We start from the raw sequence: 26,597 nt of genomic DNA, 5'->3' as shown, positions 1-26,597 counted from the left end.
ATTTAATGACTACTGCCCAGAATAGTGTCAGGTCTTTAACATACATTTGAGAGGTCAAAGAGTGAGCAAAAACATATGAGGTAAAAAGGAGGAATGGAGCAAGAGGAAGAGAGATAAGGGAGGAAATAAGGAAAAGAAGACAGAGAGGCAAATAAGAAAGAAGGGGAAGAAAGGGAGATAGGAAATGGTGGAGGACAGACAATATTTTTAGCTATAAGGGATGTAAAGTATCTAGTGAGTCACCATTTTAAAAGAGACCATCTTTGGTGATTCTAACAATATAATAACTAGGAAAACTATTTTTTTTCCTTTCCGAAGGAGAAAAAAGCCCATGCTGATAAGCAGTATGTTAATAATGATGTTAGCAAAGCATGAATGTACTGAAGATATACCTCCACGTAGCTGCAAAAGGCACCAAAAAAAGCAATGCATGGAAGGTTCTGAGAGACAGAGTTCAAGTTCACACAAAGAAAAACTTTCTGATAAGCGAAGTTGTATAGAAATGTAATAGATTGTTTTTTGAGTGATGCATTACCCATGACGGAAGTTGCTTAGTATGGGCAGATGACTTTGCCAGAAATGCTTTAGATGACCTAATTTATATGAGGCTGGATATAATGTAATATTTTATATATTTAAAAAATATATATGTATTTTAATATTCCAATCTCAGGATATGTTGAAAAGAACATTCTTCCTAATGCCAGTTCGGCAAGAACCTAGCTACAAAACACTGAATAAAATGCGCTCCTTTTCTGACCCTAATTATAAAAAGTAGAGGCTGGACTAGATAATCTCAAAATTTTCATTTCATTCCGCTTCATGAAGATAACAACAGGTTCAAGAAAGGTAAAAAAAAATTTTTTAAGGAAAAGTGATACTAGGAAGAAGAGTTTATTAAACATTAAAATAAATTACAAACATGAGGTCTAAATTCCAAACTCAAATTTGAATTCAGATTTTACCAGTGGTTAAACAGTCAATTAGTACAGTGCTTCCCTTGAAATAACACTGACCTGTTGCCACCAGTGATGCACGCAGCACAAGTTCCTGTTGGCTGCTCATTCTGTTCATAGTAATGAGCATCCACATGGGCTTCGGCAGCTTTTTTCTTCAGGATCTCCCCAAATTTATCTATCCCGATGCATCCAAAGAATGTTGCTGCTTTGTGTGGCTGCTGAATCATCCACTGAAAAAGAGAAACATAAATAATTTTAATGGGTCAGAAAAATGGTACACATAGTTCAGTATTCTGCCAAGGATGGTGGCATAAAAGGGTTGCTTTGTTAGCAGCTGTGGCTGTTAGGAATGGAATTTCAATCCTGTATCACCACTTATGATAATAAATTTGATATAACAACCACATAAAATCTTATACTTCCTTCAGGGAAAGAAAGAGAACACAGTGGTTAAGAACTCAAAGTCATACAGACCTTAGGTCAATACTGGCTTGATACAGAAAAATAATACTGAGTCCAATAGAAATAGTGAAGCATTGTCATTAAAAGCCCAGAATCTATATTGAATACTGTGTGGGTTCAAATCTTGCCTCTGCCACTAATTAGCTGCGTAAGTAAGACCATGTCACTTAACATTTCTAGGCCTCATTGTCCTCATATGTAAATGAGGAAAAAAATTATAAATACACCTTATAAAGCTGCTGGGGATTAAATTAAGTAATTTAAGTTAATGTATATGCATTATGGTACCAGGCACAAAGCAGATGATGTATATTAGCTGTGGTTGTCATTAATATTGTACTTCATATATATATGTGTGTGTGTATATATACACATATAGATATGCTAAACTTACGTTCATGTCTAATAAGTTGTTTTAAAAACAAGTTATTGGACTTCTCCAGTGGCTCAGTGGTTAAGAATCCACCTGCCAATACAGGGGACATGGGTTCAAGCCCTGGTCTGGGAAGATCCCACATGCTGTGGAGCAACGAAGCCCAAGTGCCACAACTACTAAGCCTGTGTTCTACAGCACGCGAGCCACAACTACTGAGTCCGCGCTCTACAACTACTGAAGCCCGCGAGCCTTCAGCCCACGCTCTACAACAAGAGAAGCCACCGCAATGAGAAGTCCACGCACTGCAACGAAGAGTAGCCCTCGCTTGCTGAAACTAGAGAAAGCCCTTGCACAGCAATGAAGACCCAATGCAGCCAAAACTAACTAAACAAACAACTTATTCAGAAATAAACAGTATTAAAAATTCTAATTCATTAGTCTCATAAAACTTTAATTTCTTTGCTATAAATTAATCACAGTGTATTTATTTTAAAATGCATACTTTTCATTGATATGTTATCTTTTATAATTAGGCTCAAATTCCTGAGGTTTCTAATACTTGTATTAGTTATTGTAAACAGCATTTATTTTTTTCTAAGACTTTTTAGCAAAATACTCAATATGCAAAGTCAAAAGATACCAAAATCTTACATTACTTCCAAATATCTGGAGTATAAAAGAAATGCATGTATGTTTAGTGCTAAAGGGATGAGGAAGTAAAAAAAGGTAACAAAGAGAAATCTGTAAGATAAAGATACAGTAACTGATGATCTAGTAGTCCAATTCTACTTCTAGGGATTTATTCTGAAGATATATGTCCACAAATATAAAACAACATATACAGAAGTATTCTTTGAGACATTATTTGTAATGGCAAAATGTTGGAAACAAAATGTCCATGCATAGAAGACTGGTTGAATAAAATATGATAAATCCATTCAATGGAATACAACACAATTTATAAAAGAACAAGAAAAGCCGTTTGAAATACAACAAATAAATGCAACATGTAATCATTATAATGCTGGACTGAGAATAAAATCAAACAGCTATAAAAGACTATTAGAATAATCACTGAGATTGGAATATCTATAATATATCGGAAAACAGGATTGTATAAATTCTAAATTTCTCAAATAGAGGATAAATACTTCAAAATCATTCAGGGGAAAAATATACATATTTATTTATATAAAGAAAGAGAAAGCAAATGTCGAAATGCTAAAAACTGGTAGATCCAATGGCATTTTTCACAGAACTAGAACATAAAATTTCACAATTTGTACGGAAACACAAAAGACCCCGAACAACCAAAGCAATCTTGAGAAAGAAAAACGGAACTGGAGGAATCAAGCTCCCTGACTTCAGACTATACTACAAAGATACAGTAATCAAGACAATATGGTACTGGCACAAAAAGAGCAATATAGATCAATGGAACAGGATAGAAGGCCCAGAGATAAACCCATGCACATATGGTCACCTTACCTTTGATAAAGGAGGCAAGAGTATACAATGGAGAAAAGACAGCCTCTTCAAAGTGGTGCTGGGAAAACGGGACAGCTACATATAAAAGAATGAAATTAGAACACTCCCTAACACCATACACAAAAATAAACTCAAAATGGATTAAAGACCTGAATGTAAGGCCAGACACTGTAAAACTCTTAGAGAAAACATAGGCAGACACTCTATGACATAAATCACAGCAAGATCCTTTTTGAACCACCTCCTAGAGAAATGGAAATAAAAACAAAAGTATACAAATGGGACCTAATGAAACTGAAAAGCTTTTGCACAGCAAAGGAAACCATAAACAAGATGAAAAGACAACCCTCAGAATGGGAGAAAACATTTGCAAATGAAGCAACTGACAAAGGATTAATCTCCAAAATATACAAGCAGCTCATGCAGCTCAATATCAAAAAAACAAACCACCCAATCCATAAATGGGCAGAAGACCTAAATAGACATTTCTCCAAAGAAGATATACAGATTGCCAACAAACACATGAAAGGATGCTCAATATCACTAACCATCAGAGAAATGCAAATCAAAACTACAATGAGGTATCACCTCACACCAGTCAGAATGCCATCATCAAAAAATCTACAAACAATAAATGCTGGAGAGGGTGTGGAACCCTCTTGCACTGTTGGGAATGTAAATTGATTCAGCCACTATGGAGAACAGTATGGAAGTTCCTTAAAAAACTAAAAGTAGAACTACCATATGACCCAGCAAGCCCACTACTGGGCATATACCATGAGAAAATCATAATTCAAAAAGAGTCATGTACCACTATGTCCACTGCAGCTCTATTTACAATAGCCAGGACATGGAAGCAACTAAAGTGTCCAACGACAGATGAATGGATAAAGATGTGGCACATATATACAATGGAATATTACTCAGCCATAAAAAGAAACGAAATTGAGTTATTTGTAGTGAGGTGGATGTAGTCTGTCATACAGAGTGAAGTCAGAAAGAAAAAAACAAATACCGTATGCTAACACATACGGTATGTGTTATGGAATCTTTAAACAACAACAACAAAAAATGGTTCTGAAGAACCCAGGGGCAGGACAGGAATAAAAACACAGACGTAGAGAACAGACTTGAGGACACGGGGAGGGGGAAGGGTAAGCTGGGATGAAGTGACAGTGGCATGGACATATGTATACTACCAAATGTAAAATAGATAGCTAGTGGGAAGCAGCTGCATAGCACCTGGAGATCAGCTCAGTGCTTTGTGACCACCTAGAGGGGTGGGATAGGGAGGGTGGGAGGGAGACGCAAGAGGGAGGAGATATGGGGATATATGATATGTATAGCTGATTCACTTTGTTATAAAGCAGAAACTAACACACTATTGTAAAGCAATTATACTACAATAAAGATGTTAAAAAATTAAAAAAAAACAAAAAATAAAATGAAAATTGGTACATCTATGACAGGTATACAGAAGTTCCTTTTACTGTTTTTTATACTTCTATGTAAGTTATAAAATTTTCAAAATTAAAAGATGGATTAAAAATATTGTAACAAAATCAAACATTCCATTTAAAAATAATAATTTAAAATTAGCTTATTCAGTCTTTAATATTACCATTTTTAAAAAATAAGTCCATCAAATGAAGCAGTTAATATCTTAAAATGCATCAATATCCATACCTAATAGATTTTAAATCCTTTAAACCATGCTTAGGTAAATAATACATTTAACAGCAGAAAATACCTGTATGTTGTTCTATAATTTACTTTTATTCGTGTAGAAGCATGGTTAAATTATGAACCATGTCTGCTTTAGGTAGTAAAATAAAAAAGGCAAAGTCAACAGCAAATTTTACTATGATTTTTTAAATAACTTAAAATGCCATCAAAATAAAAGGAAACATCAGTGAAAGTGAAGTTATTATAATGTAACTCAGCCTAACTATTATCGAAGTTCACATGTTCAAACTAGTGTGAAAAAAAGGGCTATATCAACTCACTATCGGGCTTAAATATGACTTCCAACCCTTCCATAAGCAGGATTTAAATGAATTGAAATGTTTCCTTTACAAATCACTACTACTTGAACCTGCAAGACAAAAAAATGGACAAATAATAGAACTATTCAGCAGGTTGTTATAATTCCACTATTGAGTATTTCATCACAGGAAACTGGCTAACATTCTGGAAATATCCGATTATCAGCATACTAACAAAATATGAGACCTTTACTCTTGATCAGTGATTTCCACTCAAAAGTTAGTCAATCTAAAATGAAAGTTTAGTAAGCCAAAGCAGACACACAAAAGAAATAGAAGCAATGTTCACTGTTCAAAGTACTCAGTAATCTAGCTGAATAAATCAAGATGTTATAATCAAGAAAGTTGAAAAAGATTAAAAATACAAATTTTTAAAAAGTTTATAAATAATTTGTTTTTTAGTTTTTTTTAATTTAATTTTATTATTATTTTTATACAGCAGGCTCTTATTAGTTATCTATTTTATACATATTAGTGTATATATATATCAAACCAATCACCCAATTCATCCCCCCCCACCACTTTCCCCTCTTGGGGTCCATACCTTTGTTCTCTACATCTGTGTCAGTATTTCTACCCTGCAAACCAGCTCACCTGTACCATTTTTCTAGGTTCCACATATATGCGTTCATAGACGATATTTGTTTTTCTCTTTCTGACTTACTTCACCCTGTATTACAGTCTAGAGATCCATCCACGTCTCTACAAATGACCCAATTTCATTCCTTTTTAGGGCTGAGTAATATGCCATTGCATATACATACCACATCTTCTTTATCCATTTGTCTGTTGATGGGCATTTAGGTTGCTTCCGTGACTTGGCTATTGTAAAGAGTGCTACCATGAACACTGGGGAGCATGTCTTTTTGAATTATGGTTTTCTCTGGGTATATGCCCACTTGAATTACCATATGCCCATAGTAGGGTCATATGGTAATTCTATTTTTAGTTTTTTAAGAAACCTCCATACTGTCCTCCATAGTGGCTGTATCAATTCATATTCCCCACCAATAGTGCAAGAGGGTTCCCTTTTTTTTTTAATATATTTATTGGAGTGTAATTGCTTTACAATGTTGTGTTAGTTTCTGCTTTTTCACAAAGTGAATCAGCTATACATATACATATATCCCCATATCTTCTCCCTCTTGCGTCTCCCTCACACCCTCCCTATCCCACCCCTCTAGGTGGTCACAGAGCACCGAGCTGATCTCCCTGTGCTATGTGGCTGCTTCCCACTAGCTAGCTATTTTACATTTGGTAGTGTACATATGTCCATGCCACTCTCTCACTTTGTAACAGGGTTCCCTTTTCTCCACACCCTCTCCAGCATTTGTTGTTTGTAGATTTTCTGATGATGCCCATTCTGATCAGTGTGAGGTGATACCGCATGTAGTTTTTTGTTTGTTTGTTTGTTTGTTTTATGGTACGCGGGCCTCTCCCGTTGCGGAGTACAGGCTCCGGAAGAGCAGGCTCAGCGGCCATGGCTCACAGGCCCAGCTGCTCTGCGGCATGTGGGACCTTCCTGGACCGGTGCACGAACCCGTGTCCCCTGCATTGGCAGGCAGACTCTCAAGCAGTGTGCCACCAGGGAAGCCCCCTCATGTAGTTTTGATTTGCATTTCTCTAAGTTAGTGATGTTGAGCAGCTTTTCATGTGCCTCTTGGCCATCTGTATGTCTTCTTTGGAGAAATGCCTATTTAGGTCTTTTGCCCATTTTTGGATTGGGTTGTCTGTTTTTTTTAATACTGAGCTGCATGAGCTGTTTATGTATTTTGGATATTAAACCTTTGTCCATTGACTCATTTGCAAATATTTTCTCCCATTCTGAGGGTTGTCTTTTTGTCTTGTTTATAGTTTCCTTTGCTGCGCAAAAGCTTTTAAGTTTCATTAGGTCCCATTTGTTTATTTTTTTTTTCCATTTCTCTAGGAGGTGGGTCAAGAAGGATCTTGCTGTGATTTATGTCAAAGAGTGGTCTTCCTATGTTTTCCCTGAAGAGTTTTATAGTGTCTGGTCTTACATTTAGGTCTTTAATCCATTTTGAGTTTATTTTTGTGTATGGTGTTAGGGAGTGTTCTAATTTCATTCTTTTACATATAGCTGTCCAGTTTTCCCAGCACCACTTACTGAAGAGACTGGCTTTTCTCCATTGTATATCCTTGCCTCCTTTGTTATAGATTAGTTGATCATAGGTACGTGGGTTTATCTCTGGGCTTTCTATCCTGTTCCAGTGAACTATACTTCTGTTTTTGTGCTAGTACCATACTGTCATGTTTACTGTAACTTTGTAGTACAGTCTGAAGTCAGGGAGTCTGATTCCTCCAGCTCCATTTTTTTCCCTCAAGATTGCTTTGGCTACTCGGGGTCTTTTGTGTCTCTATACAAATTTTAAGGTTTATTGTTCTAGTTCTGTAAAAAATGTCATTGGTTAATTTGATAGGGATTGTGTTGAATCTGTAGATTGCTTTGGGTAGTATAGTCACTGTCACAATATTGATCTTTCCAATCCAAGAACATGGTGTATCTCTCCATCTGTTTGTGTTAACTTTGATTTCTTTCATCAGTGTCTTACAGCTTTCTGAGTATACGCAATCAGAGAAGAAAAAGAAATAGAGGAATACAAATTGGAAAAGAAGAAGTAAAACTGTCACTGTTTGCAGATGACATGATACTATACAGAGATATTCCTAAAGATGCCACCAGAAAACTACTAGAGCTAATCAATGAACTTGGTAAAGTTGCAGGATACAAAATTAATGCACAGAAATCTCTTGCGTTCCTATACACTAACAAGGAAAGATCAGAAAGAGAAATTAAGGAAACAATTCCATTCACCACTGCAACAAAAAGAATAAAATACCTAGGAATAAACCTACCTAAGGAGGTATAACTAATTTAAATTCTGTTAAAACTTTAGTACACCACTAACTTTGTCTCAAACACAATGTGACCAACACCTGACCAATCTGTTTCCTACCCTTCTGACATGCAATCAGTAAACATTTAATACATGTATACTAAAGAATAAAATGATGAAAATGACCATGTCCCTAATATGAAATCAAAATCATTACATTGTCAGATTCTCTAGAAAAGAGATTTAACTTTGTTCATAACCTGAATATGCTGCCTTTTTTTGGGTAAAACAAACTGCCCAACTTTTCTTTGTTTATATAAGGACAGAACATCCTTAAACACCTACCTTTAAGTTCCAGTCTAGCCCTGAGGGAGTAGCAGGGTCCAGAACTACCCCTGTGTTCTGAATAACTAAAAAGAAAAGCAAAAGGGAACAACTACAGAATTTTCAGACATTGACCAACAGGCAGAACTGGACTGTAATCTCTGATAGAGAAGACAGAAGGTGAGCCCTGACATCATGCAGACTCTCTGCCAGGAGGCCATTTCCAGACTGTGGTGTAGGAAGGAAGAAGCCAAACAGAGCCTGGCATTCTCACTGAATTAAGCAGACAGAGATAAGTGTTCAAGGAGTCAGGAAACTTGAAATGGCAAAAAATAGTTTCAGAGAGGAATGAGCTGAAATGCATATAGAGTAACTCTTAAGACTTGGGCTGGGGACCGATCTGTGCATGCTTAAGGAATATAAGAGATCACAAAGGAGCTTATATAAATGCTCCAGGATTAAAAAGTCAGTTTATCAAGGTCTCAGGATTCAAGAAAAAAATCTAATGTGATTCTATATACTACCAAGGAACAGCTGAAAATTAAAATTAAGAAAACAGTGTCATCTACAATAACATCAAAAAATAAAACACATTGGGAAAAATTTAAGAAAATACGGCAAGACCTATGCACAGAACACTATATACGTTTGCTGCAGGGGGAAAAAAACCCCAACCTATATAAATGGAGAGCCTATGTCCACGAACTGGAAAACTCAACACTCTTTTTTTTTTGTTTTTTTCTGGGGGACCGTCCTACGCGGTTTGCAAGATCTCAGTTCCCCAACCAGAGACTGAACCTGGGCCCTCAGCAGTGAAAGCGCAGAGTCCTAACCACTGGACTGCCAGGGAGTTCCCAAAAACGTAATATTCTTAAAACAGCAATTCTCCCCTAACAGATTCATAGAGTCATTGCAAACCCCAGTCAAAATCTCAATAGGATTTTTGAGGATATCAAAAAGCTGATTCTATCAACAGTAAAAGGAGAAGTAACTAGAATAGCCAAAGGTTAGGAGGTATGTCAGTGTGACAGAAACCAACATTGCTAAATTCCAATTTCTTCAAATATAAAATGTGTATAATATAACCTGTGATCTTGTAAGGATGGTTAAGAATTAGAAACAGACTTATCAAAACATGCACTCTAGTTCAGTAAATGATACCTAATAATATAGCTGTTTCACTTTTACACAGAGGATGAGAGGGCTCTCATTATACTGTAAGTAACTACACCTAACTAGAGAACCAGAAAGCCATTACTGTTAACTTTAGTTAAATAAATGAATTAGTTGAATTCAATTTTAACAGCAATAGTAAAGCTACAATGTTATCAGAAAACACCCAGGAGGGAGATTAATTGCAGCTGGGGGGATCAGAAAAGGCTTCCAGAGATGGGTGACATTATCGAGTAGTCTTTGAATGATAGGTGTAATTTTTAAAAATGGCTATGAACTGGAAAGAAAGTAGAAGCATAGAGCACATGCCTCCTTTACTGTGTTAGGAATTTTATCATGGTGTCCCTAAGGGAAAAGGAATTCTATTTATTAAGTAGTTAGTTCTAAACAACTTAAGTATTTATTTCCTAACAATTTAGTACTTGTCTAGCACTGCAAAAGTCTCAAACCTTGGAATCAGGCTGGTCACCACCACCCTCATTTCCTGTCTCACATTAATTTCTGAGCAGCTTATTTTTTTTTAGTCACAGAAACCCAGTTTTACAGAGTATATGATACCACCAAAAGGAATGTAGCAACCTAATTTTAAAATGAAAATATCCGAAGTTAGTGGTTTGTGCTGTACCTGATAGATGTCACTGTTTCCCTAGAAAATTTAAAATATCCTGAGGAACCAAAGTGGGTCTGCAGCAAAGAGGCCTTAGCACACAGTTTGAGAAATAAAAGAAGTATAGAGTTAACAAAAATAATAAGAGAAATAAAGGAAAATAAATATTTGTCAGTTAGGAGTATGACAGAGCACTATGTGTGAGGGAAGAGACTAATGGAGAAAAGATCTATGCCATATCATTAAATGCCACTTAAAGAAGTTTAGGTGGCATTCTGTAGATAGAAGGGTGCACAGGAGGGTTTTTGAGCAAAGAAGTTAGGTGATAAGAGATGATACCTCATTAAGGTAAGAAACCAGGAGGAGAAAATTTACAACTGAATTTAAACAGGGGCTGAAAAAATGAGCGTCACATTTTGAGTTTCACATCAAGAGTCTTTAACAACATATGGAAAGATTTCTATTAATATTAACTTCACCTTCCAGATGAATTTCCACTTTGTCACCTAAATGCAATATTTAGGACAATATAAATGACAATGATGCTCAAGAACCAGACACTTCTAAAATAATGCTATGTACTTTAATTCAATCCATAACAGAATAATAAATAATGACACCTAGTTACTAAAATAATTGCAAGATAAGCCTAAGAAATTTTATACAAGAAAACCCAATGAGGCATTTCAAGAAAACTGTAAAGCACAACTAAAAGAAATTAAATGTCAAAACTGGGAAATAACAGGAACAAGCAGACTGCAAAGGGTGATGAGGAAATCAAAACCGAAGTAGTTGGTTAGGACAATAGCATATATCACAAAGCTTAAAGGACTGATTCTCTCAGATGACAGCTAAGCTTTGGTACCAAGTGAGTCAGGGTGAAACAGAAAATTTTCATAAATATTATTAAGAATCCATTCTCCCTCAGTAACTAGTAACGTTAGCCTCCTTTCCTGCCAAAACTGCTCCATTTTCACCTGCTGGCATGCATCCTATTAGTAAAATTGATTCCCAATAATTCTACTATTATCCCAGCAATAGTTTTTTTTAGTTATTTTAGTTGTTAAATACCTGTTAACATCTATTGCTCAGAAGAGATTTTGGGAAACTTTGGCCTACTAGAAAAAAAAAAAAATTTAGACTCAGATATATGTAAGTTCATCTAGTCATGGGATGATAAATTATATACTCTAAGAGAAATTATATTTCTTGCAGAATTATTGTGAGACTTGAATAAGATAATGCAAGCAAAGTGCCTAAAGTAGCGCCTATTAAAGAGTGCTACTGCTGCTGATAATAACAGGGCACTGAGATATGATAAAAATAAATTTTAGTGTAACATTATTTAACTCATTCCATAAATATTTTTTGATCACTTACCATCTGTTGGACATTACTGTAGGAAATAATAGATAAAGAAACATTTCTCTATCTCTTTTGTAGGCTTGTTTTCTTCTCCCCATTCTTGAGTGTTCCCCAGCCTGGATTCTCTTCACACCCTATCTATTTAGATAGATAGATAGGTAACAAGAGCGAGAGAGACAGAGAGAGAGAGAATGAGAATGTTATTGCAGCACATGGGAGTAGCAAGTACATTAGACTTTGGAGAGTGACCAAAGAAGATCTCCTAAGGGAAATATGAGAACCTGTCTCCAAATTGAAATTTGTAGGACTTAAGGGACATGGTGGGTGTTGGGTGGGATAGTGAATTTTCCGTGGAAGAAGAATGACAAAGAGGCTCAGAAGCAAAAAAGAGAGTACTGGAATTAAAGAACTAAAAATAAATTCAGTATTCCAAAAAGGATTTTGATACCTTATAAATGCAATGAGTCAACATAAATAAGGTGTTAGAATCAAAGTGCTTATAATCTCTTCTTTCAATTTGTATTCTAAAGACATGATATTTTCTAAAGCACACGATAAATGCAAACTGGATACAGTCCACATGGAGATATCATTAATAATATAACCATTAGTCCAGGTTAAAGGTTCAGCAGAAGACCTGGCATAAGGTTGGCACAGAATAAGTTTTAACTATTCTTATAATTACTACTATTGTAATTATTATATGAGTAGCAATAACACTATTATTTCTAAGACAAATTGTTAAATATTTAGAATACTAGGAAGGAGTTTGAATTTTATTTTCTAAGGAGATTTGTAGCCTGTACGAGGTCTGTGGGCCCCAATCAGGGCAAGGTGTATGTGAGAGGAAGCAGGGAATCCATTAACCCCCTGAAATGTAACGAAATTTTTATGTATTTTTCAGAGAAGAGGATTCACGAATTTGATCAGATTCCTAAAAGGAATTAGGCCACTCACACCAGAGAGGAAGGAGGGGGGAGGAGGAATGGTATAGGAAGAATACAGCTATAGCTAGGGTGGACGCCTTTTTCTTTCTAATAGGACTGCACCAAATTAACCAAGAAAACCATTGATCCAAAGCTATTTATCTAAATTAGAAAATACTGTATGTTATGTTTTTTAAACAACTTATATTATCTTAAATTGTTACTCAATTTCTTTGGCTATCAAAAATAAGTAGCCTAGGGCTTCCCTGGTGGCGCAGTGGTTGAGAGTCCGCCTGCCGATGCAGGGGACATGGGTTCGTGCCCCGGTCCGGGAGGATCCCACATGCCGTGGAGCGGCTGGGCCCGTGAGCCATGGCCGCTAAGCCTGCGCGTCCGGAGCCTGTGCTCCGCAATGGGAGAGGCCACAGCAGTGACAGGCCTGCGTACCGCAAAAAAAAAATTAAAAAATAAAACTAAAAAATAAGTAGCCTAGATTTATTTCCGAAAGTATCCAAAATTAGGTGATAAAAAATAACACAACACCTGAATATGGTGCCATAACAGGCTTCAGATTTTTATTCAATCTGCCTTTCAACAGAAGCCTTTAAGCAACAAGATTTCTACCCAATGGATAATATATATTCTATTTCTAATTCTCCCAAGATTTTAAAAATCATGCCTATCTTTTAAGTTTCTTGCTATGCACAATGAAGTCTCTCCTTTAGGTTGGAATAAAGATATCTCATAAGGAGAAATGAGATCTGTAATTAAAAAAAAAAAAAACCCGCCAGAAAGTGTCTGCAGAAACAGAATTTAATATAGCATTTCCAAGACATTAATTGAAATTGTTAAATTCCCTTACATAGTGAAATGATGTTGTAAATATATATGGCAAAACGCTGAGGGGGTGTAGGACACACTACTCCAAATTATGGCATACTGGCTAAAGGAATCTGAGAAAATGGCATAAGTAGAAAGGTCTCTCTGACCATCGCTCTCCTTCTCTCCTGATATAGGTCATAAAACCCTCACACAAGAGGTGCCTTCACAGTATCTGCAGGAAAAGAGCACATTTATCTCCAAAGACAAAGGGATGCACAGAAGAATCCTAACAAAAGGACCTTGCTAAGTTTTCCCCAGTTAACACTTGCTTCATACTCTCTGACCTATGTCATATTTCTGTAAGATTTCCCTTTCCTCATCGAACCTAGCTACTCAGGTCAAACTGTTTTTTTGGGTCTTCATTTCCTTATGAAGGCTCCCATGTCACATAAAACTTATACTAAATAAATTTGTATTTTTTATCAGTTTAATTTTCAGACCCAGCCAGGACCCTAAAGAGGGTCAAGGAAAATTTTTCCTTCCCTACAATCCTCAAGAAACTTCAAAGTAAAGGAGATGGTAGCAACGGCTACTCTAGTTTAAAGGACATTTTATTTACCTGTATAACTACCATAATTCAAAAATAATTTCTAAAATCATTTTCATTTTCCCCATATAGTCTAAATACTTCCTTCCCCCTGACAACTTAAGAAAAACTGCATTAAAAACCAAATATAAGGGGCTTCCCTGGTGGTGCAGTGGTTAAGAATCCTCCTGCCAATGCAGAGGACACGGGTTCAAGCCCTGGTCTGGGAAGATCCCACATGCCGCAGAGCAACTAAGCCCCTGCGCCACAGCTACTGAAGCCCGTGAACCTAGAGCCCGTGCTCCACAACTAGAGAAGTCACCACAATGAGGAGCCCGCGCACAACTAAGAGTAGCCTCTGCTAGCCACAACTAGAGAAAGCCCGTGCGCAGCAACGAAGACCCAACGCAGACAAAAATAAATAAATTTATAAAACAAATATAAACCAAAAGTTCAGCTAAAAAACACTATAATTAACCAAAGATGAGTTAGAAACAAAAACATAATTAAGAGCTAAATTAGTGAGTACTTACTTTGAGTACTTCAATTTGCTTATTCTTTACCTACTACCTTATCTCAGCTAATCTGAACCACCAAACACAATGCAGATACTTATTATTCCAATTTCACAGATGAGGAAAGTATGTCAGTGGCATGCTCAAGTCTGTATGATTTTAGAAGGTATACTCTCAATCACTAGTCTAGATATAGGCAAGAAAGGGAAGTAAAGAAAATCTTACTGGAAAGAGTGTCATCAGTTCTCAGAAATACAGCTGGCCTCGAAAAGAGTAACCATGTGACCTTGATAAGTAGCTTAATCTCTCTAGCTATCATTGTTCTCAAGTGTAAAAGTCAGGAAATTACCGTGATTTTCTAAGAGATCCATCATTTCAAGCTACGAAAAAAACAGAAGAATGTACGGTATATGAAATAAGAAAAAAAAAAATCACCACAGAAGCTTACTGGGGCCAATTAAAACTGGGACAGAAAGCTGAGCAGAGTAAGAAACCTTTACAGAAAAACCCACAGTGGGTCTTTAGAGGTAAAAATGTCACTCAGATGCATTTGCCCAGAAACTCTACAAAATCCAGAGAAAAACATGCCAACTAATAACCAAAGAGCAAGAGAAGAATTGAGAAAAATCCTTCTCCTTTACTATTTCTAGCATACACCTTATAAAAAGAAAAATCCCTCAAGGCAGTAAACATCTGCCCATCAACACTTATCAGAAGCAACATCAAAAGCATAAGGCAAAGGTCAAGTCAAAGTTTATTGACAATGATGAACTATGACAGCTTCTATTAAATTACCTCTTCCTTCAAGGTGTATGTGATCAAAGCAGCAAAGATATTTTCACTCAGTCACATAACAAGCTATTTGTTGAGATTGAAACATCTGGTCAATACCTCCTAACACTGCAATTTCATGCACAGTTAGCATCAGGGCACATTTCTTCTCCTCTTCTTACAGGGTCCGTAAGGGTGGCACATATGGCTGATCATTTCATTCAAAAAGGATTCAATTCAAGGCATTACACACAATCGTCTGTGTTTTATGGTGTTTTAAGTCTACCTTCCATCGTTTTCCATCATCATTGCTCACTGCTGTTCTCTTCAACTATAAAAGCCTGCAAATATGACAGAGCACTTAAAGCTTAACAGCTTTCCTCCACTGGAGTTAGATAGCATTTAAGGCAAAGGAATCTATAAAGTGGCAGGTCATTTTCTATTGTCAAAAACTCCCAATACAGTAAACTATTTACCATTTAAGCAAAGATCTAGTACAGATTAGAAAAGTAATTTTTAATGTCAAATCAAATGCTTAACTTTCTGCATGACAGATCTATGAAAGTATATTCTTTTGGTATAATTTTAAGTCATAATAAATGACTTTAAAACAATATAGGAACATTTAAAAATTAATTTTAATAGGGGATTTCAGATTTTTTTTTTAACTTGACAAAGAGCAATTCTATACTAAGAGAATAGGGATGCTATAATTTTATCAGTCCCCTATGCTGAAAATTTTCCACTTGAAATACATGCATTTGTTGTCACGGTAACAGGGGCCTTTCTTAAACACTTAGGTAGTAAACCTGAACTCACACCATAGATTTCTTTTTTTTCCCTTCCTTCCTTTAGGATAATAGCTTCAACGGAAAAAAGGGGTGGGGGTAGGGGACATCTTTAAAGCTGCTACTTCACATTTCCTTTGACACATCTCCGTGACAGGTAGTATAACTATATGACTATAGTTATCTTCTGAAATATGAGGATTTGCCTACATGTTAATAACTAAATGAAATTCAAGGAAGAAATTTTCTTCTAGTGATAAAGAATCATGTATGACCATCTTACGATGGCTGATTAAGGAAGGAGTATCAAAATAACAAGACTGAATTAAAATCTAAGTTAGGTGTAATGTCCAGGGCTGCTACTCTGGCATATAAAGTAAACATTTTGTTTATTCATTTGTTCATTAATATAGTCAGTCAATCCAATCTAAAGCTATTTATTGAATAAGTCTATGAGCCAGACACCTGGCTAGCACTGAAACACAAAGTTGAACAAGTTAGACATGGTCTCTGCTTCACGGAGACCCCAAACAAACAAACAAATGCAAAGCAAACAAAACAAAAAAAATTAGAGAAACAAAATAATTGCAAGAAATGCCATGAAGGAAAAAAAACAAATGGCTGAAAAGGACAATGGGGTGGAAGACAGATGCAAGAAAATAATCTACTTTAAATACGTCTAAGAAACTAAGTTGAGACATAAAATATGCAAATAAGCTAAACAGGCAAAATATAAGCTTGGAGGTTGGGGATCCTTCCAAACAGAAAGAGAAGCAAGTGCAAAACTTCTAAGGCACGGAAGAGGTTGGCATATATTCAAAAAACTGAAGAAAAAAAAATTTTTTTTTATAGTAGCTAAGTTTTGACAAATACATAGGCTCCAGATCATGTACATCTTTACTGACTATGGTAAGGAGAATAAATTTTATACAGGGTGCAACAGAATGCCACTGAAGGGTTTTAAATAACAAAGCCAAATTATCAAATTTAAATGAGGATCAATTCTGCTATTGTATATAAAAGGATTTTTATACTGTACATAAACAGAGGCAACAAAGAGATCAGTTAGGAGGGTGTTTCTCACATCCCGCATCCAGTCCTTTGGGAAAGTTTATTGGCTCTATCCTCATAATATTTCCAGATTTTAACTATTTTTTTTTCCAAACACTTTTTGTTAATTCCTCTGCTACCACCCATCCAAGTTACCATAATCTCTTGCCTGGATTATTGCAATAGCTTCCTGATCTCCTTGCCTCCTTTCTTGACATTTTCCTTTTAAAACGTAAATCAGCAGATGTCATTCATTTGCTCAAAACCCTGCAATGCTCTCCAGATCACTCACTGAGAAGCAAAACTCCTTGCATTAGTCTGTGAGGCCCTACAGGTTCAAGCCACTCTTCTTTACCTCCTGCTGCCTCTCTAGCCTCATCTTCTGCTACTCTTCATATCCTGCTCCAACCACAATGAACTCCATGCAGGATTTTGAAACATGCCAAGCATGTTCTCCCTTAGCAACTACTAACATCTCTACTAGACTGGACTTCCCCAGTAAGCCAGAAAGCTATTGCCTCATCTCGAAAGTCTTTACTCAAATCGCAACAAAACTGTTCCACGCACTCTATTTAATATTGTAAAATGCTCTTTTTGTTCCAACATTCCCAATACCACACTCTTCTACTTTTTATTATTTTGCTTATGTAAAATTTAATAAACAGAAACCTCAATTACTTTACTTTGACCTCTCAGTTCCTTCAATGGACTCTTCCTTTACTATAGTCCCCCCAACTTCTTTTTCACCTCTTTTAAGAGTCCTTCCCTCCTTCATGTGCAGAGACTTGCACAAGGCTTGTCATGGTTGCAGATGCCCAATTGCAATTCTTTGTTGATCCTGAATAAACCCATTTTTGCAAAAGAAATATTTTTTAGGTCAACACTTACATATGACATTATTTGTATTTCTCCCTCCCACTAAAATATGAGCTACATGAAGGTAGGAATTTTTGTTTTCTCATCAATGTATCCCCAGCAAGTGACACACTACTTAGATACTCAACAGGTATTTGATTAATAGTATCTTATTAGCGGATCAGTAGATACCCAAAATTTTATTTTGATGATATCAATGCATATTCCTAAAATAACATTTATTTATTATACAACAAGAATAAAAGTAAAACAAGAATAAGATAATACTTCAATAAATATTAGCTATTAATATTATTGGAGGTTGCATAATAATAGCAGGTTAACACTATTATTTAACACTGTCATGGCCAGTATAATTATATCGTAAAATAAAGTAAAGCACTAAAAAGGTTGAAAGGTGAAAATATAATGTCACAATCTGAAAAAGAAAAGGACATTAAACACACACACACACACACACACTCAGGGAATTCCCTGGTGGTCCACGACACACACACACACACACACACACACACACACTCAGGGAATTCCCTGGTGGTCCCGTGGTTACGACTGCACTTTAACTGCCGAGGGTGCTGTTCAATCCTTGGTCGGGGAGCTGAGATCCCGTAAGCCACACAGTGTGGTCAAAAACAAAAAAACCCATAAACAAACAAACACAATTTATTTTCTGCATATTATGGGAAATAACTCACTAATCTCCCTTTTACAGATGAAGATACTGAGTCAAATAAGCTCCCTAGGACTTAAATCTCGACACTGTACCAACAAGACCCACGTCTTAACCACTTTTCTGTAATGGTCACCGAAGAGGATCCACAAAAAATTATTAGAAATAGTAAAGAAAGTTTGGTAATATGTTCAGTTACTAAAACATGTGCTTTAAAAACTTCCTCAAATACTAATAGTAACTTATTAGGAAAAAAATAAAGAAATGTAATGTACAACATGATGACTGTAGTTATGATTGCTATATGACATAAATGAAAGTTGCTAAGAGAGTAGATTCTAAGAGTTCTTATCACAGGAGAATTTTCTGTTTTTCCCATTTCTTTTTACTGCGCTTATCTGACGTGGTGGATGTTAATGAAGCTCACTGCAGTAATCATTTCACAAAATATGTAAGTCAAACTTTTATGCTGTACACCTGAAACTCAAACAGTGTTGTATGTCAATTATATCCAATAAAACTGGAAAAAATGTTAAAACAAACAAATCAAAAAAGGTACAAATGCTACATATAATGGCAGCAAGAAGAAACCAAACTTGAACCCACTGCTTAATCTTAGATTGCTAAAAGTGGAAAACCAGACATGATGGATTCCAAAGGAGATATAGTAAAATGATAGAATAGCACTTTTAAAAGATTCTTGCCTAAAGAAACAAATCTGTATCTAACTAAACCTCTAGCACTAACTACAAGCAAACATTAAATATGAAGCAATAGACCAAATCCAGAAAGTGAGACAGTCTACAGTACAAATAACCCATTTGCTCTTAAAGAAAAAAAAAAAAAGTCACTGACTCTTTAACAAGAAGAAAGCAAGATAACAGCTAACTAGATATAAGGTATAAACGCACTGTTTGAATTCTTGTTTAGATTCTGATTCAAATAAAACTATCACAAATGGATTTTTAACAATTATGAAAATTTGAATTCTGAATTGGGTATTTAATAACATTAAGAAATTAACATTTTAAGGTAATAGTATGGTGTTATTGGGTTTTTTAAAGTGTCATTCTTGGAAAGACAAACTGAAGGATTTATAGATAAATGACAAGATACCTAGAATTTGCTTCATAGGAGAAATATAAAACAAGTTTGGCAAAATATTGATAATTATTGAAGCTAGATAATGGGTACATGGAGGTCATTATACTATTCTCTATCCTTCTATGTAGGTCTGAAATTTCCTAAAATAAAATGCTAAAAATATAAATATATATACAAAATGGGAAATTAAAATGAAAATATTAATGTAAGACAAAAAGACATTTACCCTAAAAAAATTATTATAAAAATGTTATTTCACCCCAATGAACCCTATAAACAATAATGTGATATTCTGAAAATATTAATATGGTCCTTAAATTCACCTGAGTGGATAATAGGAAAGTACATAATGATGGGGGAAGGGGAGGCCTTACTACCAGGTATTAAAATGTATGATTTGGCAACTGTAATTGAAACTATTTGGTACTGACATCAAAAGAAATCAATGGAAAAAGAAAAAAAGAGTTCAAACACAGATTCGTGTACTGATGGCAACACAGTATAGGATACAGATGACATTTTGCTAAGTTGGGGAAAAAGGGAGTTATTCAATACAGTGAGCCAGGTTAACCACACAGCCTTTGGTGTGTGGCAGGGGGAAGAGGTATGATTCTTTCCGCTAATAATTTTATTTTACTTTTTTTTTTTGGCCCTGCCGCGCAGCTTGCTAATTCTCAGTTCCCCGACTAGGTAAACTCTGGCCCCCAGCAGTCGAAGAGTGGAGTCCTAACCACTGGACCGCCAGGGAATTCCCTCTCCTCATATTTTAACCAAAAAATGTAAAAAAGAAAACCAGAAAGGTAGAAAATTCAGCTACTTCAAAAATAACTTTAGACAGAGAAAGATTTCCTTAACCATGGCATGAACGCCAAATACTATAAAGAAAAATACTGATAGCTGTGACTAGATTTAAACTTAAGATCATTACACAGGAGAAGAGAAGGGTAAGGGGTGGGGAGAGGTCAGTATTCTTAAGGTACAAAGCACTCTCAAAAATCAGTAAGAAAAAAATGTTCAAGGTTGTCACAAGGATGGTGGTCCTTGACAGAGTGATGCCCATATACCTAGGCAATAATACATATATTCCTTTAATGTAAGTAAAGAATACAAGCATTTTAAATACCAAGAGGCTGTACACAGTAAGAATCAGCAACATTGTAAAAACAAGAAAACTTCACTGGCTTTCAAATCTGCATTAAGGACACCACTGCTGATGCTACTTCCTTCAGAGGGAGGATGCCATACGGCTTTCAAGAAGCTACCCTTGCCATCCTCGTCATACTGCTGAAGTGCTTATGCAATTCTGGCCCCTCCTGATTGACTCTAATAAGAGATTTTAGCTTTCAGCCTGTCTATCCACCGAGTGTAAATAAGTGGTAACGACTGTATCATCGTCCCAAGTGCAGATCTGTGAGGCCACGTGAATCAAAGGATAATCTCTCAGGCATATCCATATCTCTGACAAGCCTACGCTTTAGCCCACCTGTATCTATCCTTACAATGAAATATTCAATATCAATCAACAATAAATATGTGTATTTTTTGCACAGTAACATCAGATAACTACACAGTAGCATCAAATAATTAAAATCTATAGTGTTTTTTAGGGAAAAGATTTACATTCAGAGATTGCAAGGAGAATCTTATTAGCAGCTCAGTTATACCATCAACAAAATAAAAATGTTACTGGGCACCCACCATGGAATTATACACTTATTAATCCAATAAACTTCTATCAAGCCCTTATTATATCTAAAGTACTCGGTGAAGAAATCTCAATCTCAAATTAAGACCTTGAAGAGTTAACATTCTAGTGGAGGAAGCAGCATGGAAACAAAATACAATGAGCAAGGGATATCCCTGTTGGCGCAACAGTTAAGAACCTGCCTGCCAATGCAGGGGACATAGGTTTGATCCCGGGTCCGGGAAGCCGCGGAGCAACTAAGCCTGTGCGCCACAAATACTGAGCCTGCGTTCTAGAGTTTTCGAGCCACAACTACTGAGCCCACGTGCCACAACTACTGAAGCCCGCACGCCTAGAGCCTGTGCTCCGCAACAAGAGAAGCCAACACAATGAGAAGCCCGCGCACCGCAATGAAGAGTAACCCCCGCTCGCCACAACTAGAGAAAGCCTGCGCACAGCAACAAAGACCCAACACAGCCAAAAAATAAATTAATTAAAATAAATAATGATACCAATTTATGAAACATACAGCATGGGGAATATATTCAATAATGATATAGTATCTCTGTATGGTGACAGATGGTAACTAGACTTATCATGGTGATCATTTTGTAATGTATAGAATCATTATATTGAGCACCATGAACTAACATAGTATTGCAGTTCAATTATACTTCAAACTCACAGAAAAAGATATCAGAATTGTGATTACTAGAGGCAGGAGGTAAGTGGGGGGAGGAATTGGATGAAGGCAGTCAAAGGTACAAACTTGCAGTTATAAGATAAGTACTAGGGATGTAATGTACAACATGATTAGTATAATTAACACTGCTGTATGCTATGTTATATATAGAAGTTAAGAAAATAAATCCTAAGAGTTCACATCACAAGGAAACAATCTTTTTCTTTTTGTATCTGTATGAGATGATTGATGTTCACTAAAAATATTGTAGTAATCATTTCATGATGTATGTAAGTCTAAATACTATGCTGTACACCTTAAACTTGCACAGTGCTGTATGTCAATTACATCTCAATAAAACTGTAAGGAAAGAATATTTTTTTAAAGATACTAATTTAAGAATTTTTTGAAGCAGCAAAAATCATTGATTTTTATTAAACAGTGAGCTTTAAATACACATCTTTTTAATAATCTGTGTAACGAATTGGAAAGTATGAATGAAGTAAAATGGTTTCCTGAGGAAAAACACTTAGGCTGTTGAGTTTCTATTGTACATGAACCAACTGCTTTCTTTATGGAAAACTATTTTTGTTTGAAATAATGATTGACAGACAAATGATAGTTATTCAGACTTGAGTATTTGGCAGATATTTTCTTAAAAATGAAAAAAAGTTAAGCCTGTCATTTAAAAAATAACTGTCAGGATTTATTGCTAATAATAAAATTTGAGCTTTCAACTGATAATTATAATTGTGTAAATCACATATTCACCACTGTGAGATTCCCAATACACAAAAGACTCTTTTCTTGAAATTGGTAGTAATATCGACAAATGAGACATTTTACATTTGGAAGATCTGCATAATTTAATGAACAAAAACTTTGCAAACGACCAATGCACCATAGTAAAAGTCATGTGTGGGCAGAATTTCTATCCAAAGAGTTAAAGAGACGGATATATATTTTTTAACATGACAGCTTTGTTGAGATAAAGTCCACATACATACAATTCATACTTAAAGTGAACAATTCAACAGCATTTAGTATATTCACAGAGTTGTGCAAAGATCACATCAATTTTAGAACATTTCAATATCCCCAAAAGAATCCCTCATCACTTAGCCATCACACCCCCAAAGGCCCATTCCCACAAACCCCAGGAAACAACTACTGTATTTTCTGTCACCATAAATATGCATACTGAGGACATTTCACAGAAATAGAATCATAAAATATGTGGATTTTTGTGAGTGGTTTTTTTCACTTACCACAATATTGTCAAGATTCATCCATATTGTGGCATGAATCAGTATTTCATTCCTACTTATTGCCAATATTCTGTGGTATAGATACTTCACATCTTGTTTATTCATTCCTCAGTTGATGGACACTTGTTTTTTTTCCACTTTGCTATTATGAATAAAACTGCTATGAATACTCATGTACAACTTTTAATGTAAAGATATGTTTTCATCTCTCTTGGGTATATACCTAGAATTGTTGAGTCATATGGTAACTCTATCTTTAGTCTTTTGAGGAATTGCCAGACTATATACCAAAGCAGCTGCACTATTTTATAATCACACCAGCTCAGTTTCTCAACATCCTCACCAAAATTTTTGTATATGGTGTGAGGTAGAGGTACAACTTCATTCTACTGTATGTAGACATCTAGTTTTCACAGCATCATTTGTTAAAAAGGCCATTCTTTCTCTACTGGATTGTCTTGATATTCTTGTCAGAAATCAATTAACCATAAATGGATGAATTTATTTCTGTACCCTCAAATCTATGACAACTAAATCTGACAAAGGTACAAAAGTAATTCACTGGAGAAAAAGCAGCTTTTTCAACAAATGGTGCTAGATTTATTGGATAGTCATATACAAAAATTTCCTTTCGTTCCTCATACCATAAACAAAAATACTTCTGAATGGATCATAGATCTAAATGCAAAACCTAAAACTATAAAACTTCCAGAAGAAAATGGGAGAAAATCTCTGTGAGCTTAAAGTTCACTTTTGTCTTACCAATAGATTTTAAATATACAGATTTAATATAAAATTGGCATTCAATAAGTGCTAGTGGCATTATAATTTTTTTATCATTAGAAAATTAGCATTCCATATACAAATATATCACGACTGTAATTTTCCCCTATTGCTAAATGTTTAGACTGTCTTCAGTTTACTTTATTATAAACACTGTCTAAATATATTTACATATTACTTATGCACATATCTAACTATTACTATAGGATACCTAAACTAGGAATTACTGAGTCAAAGATTATGTACATATAAAATTTGTAATAATACTGCCAAACTGCTCTACAATAAGGTGTACCTTGTTTTCATGCCCATACAGAAGGGTATAAAAGTGTCCTTTGCTGTTATTTATTTATTTTTGGTTATTATTTTTGGTTGTGTTGGGTCTTCCTTGCTGCGTGCGGGCTTTCTCTAGCTGTGGAAAGCGGGGGCACTCTTCATTGTGGTGCAAGGGTTTCTCATTGCGGTGGCTTCTCTTGCTGCGGAGCACTGGCTCTAGGCTTTTGGGCTTCAGTAGTTGTGGCACTTGGGCTCAGCAGCTATGGCTCGCAGGCTCTAGAGTGCAGGCTCAGTAGTTGTGGCGCACGGGCTTTGTTGCTCCACGGCATGTAGGTTCTTCCTGGACCAGGGCTCAAACCAGTGTCCCCTGCATTGGCAGGCAGTTTCTTAACCACTGTGCCGCCAGAGAAGTCCCCTGTCCTTTGATTTTATATCTCTCTACACTGAATTCTAATCAGTTTATTTTCAACAAAGTAATATGCAAATATGGTGACTTTTAACTTGCATTTTTTATTGTTAGTTAGGTTGAGGAGCTTTTCATTTACTTACTAGCAATTCATATTTTTTCTTATATGAACTGAATTACTCATCATATCCTTTGTTTACTTTTTCTTTTTAAAGATAGAGTTTATTTATTTATTTATGGCTGCATAGGGTCTTCGTTGCTGCACGCGGGCTTTCTCTAGTTGCGGTGAGCGGGGGGGCTACTCTTCGTTGCGGCGCGTGGCCTTCTCATTGCAGTGGCTTCTCTTGCTGCAGAGCACGGGCTCTAGGCGTGTGGGCTTCAGTGGTTGTGGCACGCGGGCTAAGCAGTTGTCGCTCGCGGGCTTAGTTGCTCCGCAGCATGTGGGATCTTCCTGGACCAGGGCTCGAAAGCATGTCCCCTACATTGGCAGGAGGATTCTTAGCCACTGCATCACCAGGGAAGCCCCTGTTTACTTTTTCAGTTGGGTTTTTCTTTTCTTAATGCTACCAAGATCCCAAGAATCAGTTCACATGTTAGGGACATTAACTCTTTAGCTGATACATCTTACAAGTATTTTCTTTCATTTCATCTTTATGATTTTTTTCACCTACTTTTGTTTTTGTATTTTTATGAACTTCAATCTTTATGACTTATAGATTAGAAACAACAGTAAGAAATTGACAAAGGAAGATAAGCCAGTAAAGGTAAAGAGACAGGATAACTGAGTTAGTAAGAACAAAGAAAGACTGTTATCTGTCCTGAAAGCTAAGGGAAGAAAGAAAGTTTTAAAATTGAGGAAGTAATCATCAAATGAAATAACCTCAAGTGGGTCAATTAGGATTCAGATTTTTAAATGGTCTTTGGGTTTGGCAATTATACTATTAGTGACTTTTGCCAAAAAAAAAAATGTTTCCAAAGAGAGATACGGTTGAGATCCCACACTGTAGTTAGTGAATAAAGAATGAGTGGGAAGTAAAGCAGTAGTGAAAATGAATGTAAACTACTCTGTCTAGACATCTGGCAATGAAGGGAAGGGGGAAAGGATAACAATTTGCAGTTCTAGAGAATGAGAAAGAAAATCGAATAGAATTTAAAAAACAAAATTATATAAACAAGTTTGAAGGCAATGGGGAGAGAAGGTGAAGAAGTTGAAACCTGATGATTTCTGTTATATTTATAGAGTAGGATGAAGTACCTTGCTGAGTGTAGGGTAATATGGTACAGGACACTGAGAAAGATTTGAACAAAGAGAAAGGAAATGAGAGTTGGAGTAGAAACTGAAATTATTGTAGATGCAGACATGTGTGAGTCCCTTACAATGCCTAGAAAATGCTTACATATAGAGAGACTCAATGAATGAGTATAAAATATGACCAAATTTTGGATAACCAAAAAATATACATGCTTCAGGAAACTTAGTTTTTATATTAGTTTTTAATATATAAGTTTTATGTAAAGCAGTATACTAATATGATGATTACATGGTGACATGATTTCCCAAGAAGAACATATAATTCTACTTTGTTTAATTTCTATAGAATCAGATAAAAACTTTCAGATAAGGGCTTGGCAAGTTGCTGAGCAGCAGCTATTAAAATTTGTAAATGTCATTAAAAATGGAATCTTTAACTTCTCAAGGCATTTAATAATATTTTAATACATATATAACCCTAGAA

The 26,597-nt window shown here is 35.7% G+C and overlaps 1 protein-coding gene across 5 annotated transcripts in view; it reads right to left on the bottom strand.

Annotated features, from left to right (window-relative positions):
- ADK (adenosine kinase) overlaps window positions 1-26,597 on the bottom strand; it is a 502,519-nt gene that overhangs the window by 242,385 nt on the left and 233,537 nt on the right. For all 5 annotated transcript variants that reach the window (XM_032608840.1, XM_032608839.1, XM_032608837.1 and 2 more), the window contains exon 5: window positions 1,017-1,189. In XM_032608840.1, coding sequence (XP_032464731.1) covers window positions 1,017-1,189 — 173 coding nt within the window. The remainder of the gene's footprint in view (window positions 1-1,016; window positions 1,190-26,597) is intronic.

This window comes from Phocoena sinus, chromosome 16 (genome assembly GCF_008692025.1).
Source record: "Phocoena sinus isolate mPhoSin1 chromosome 16, mPhoSin1.pri, whole genome shotgun sequence".
Classification (NCBI taxonomy): Eukaryota; Metazoa; Chordata; class Mammalia; order Artiodactyla; family Phocoenidae; genus Phocoena; species Phocoena sinus.
This window is presented reverse-complemented; position numbering and strand designations above follow the sequence as displayed.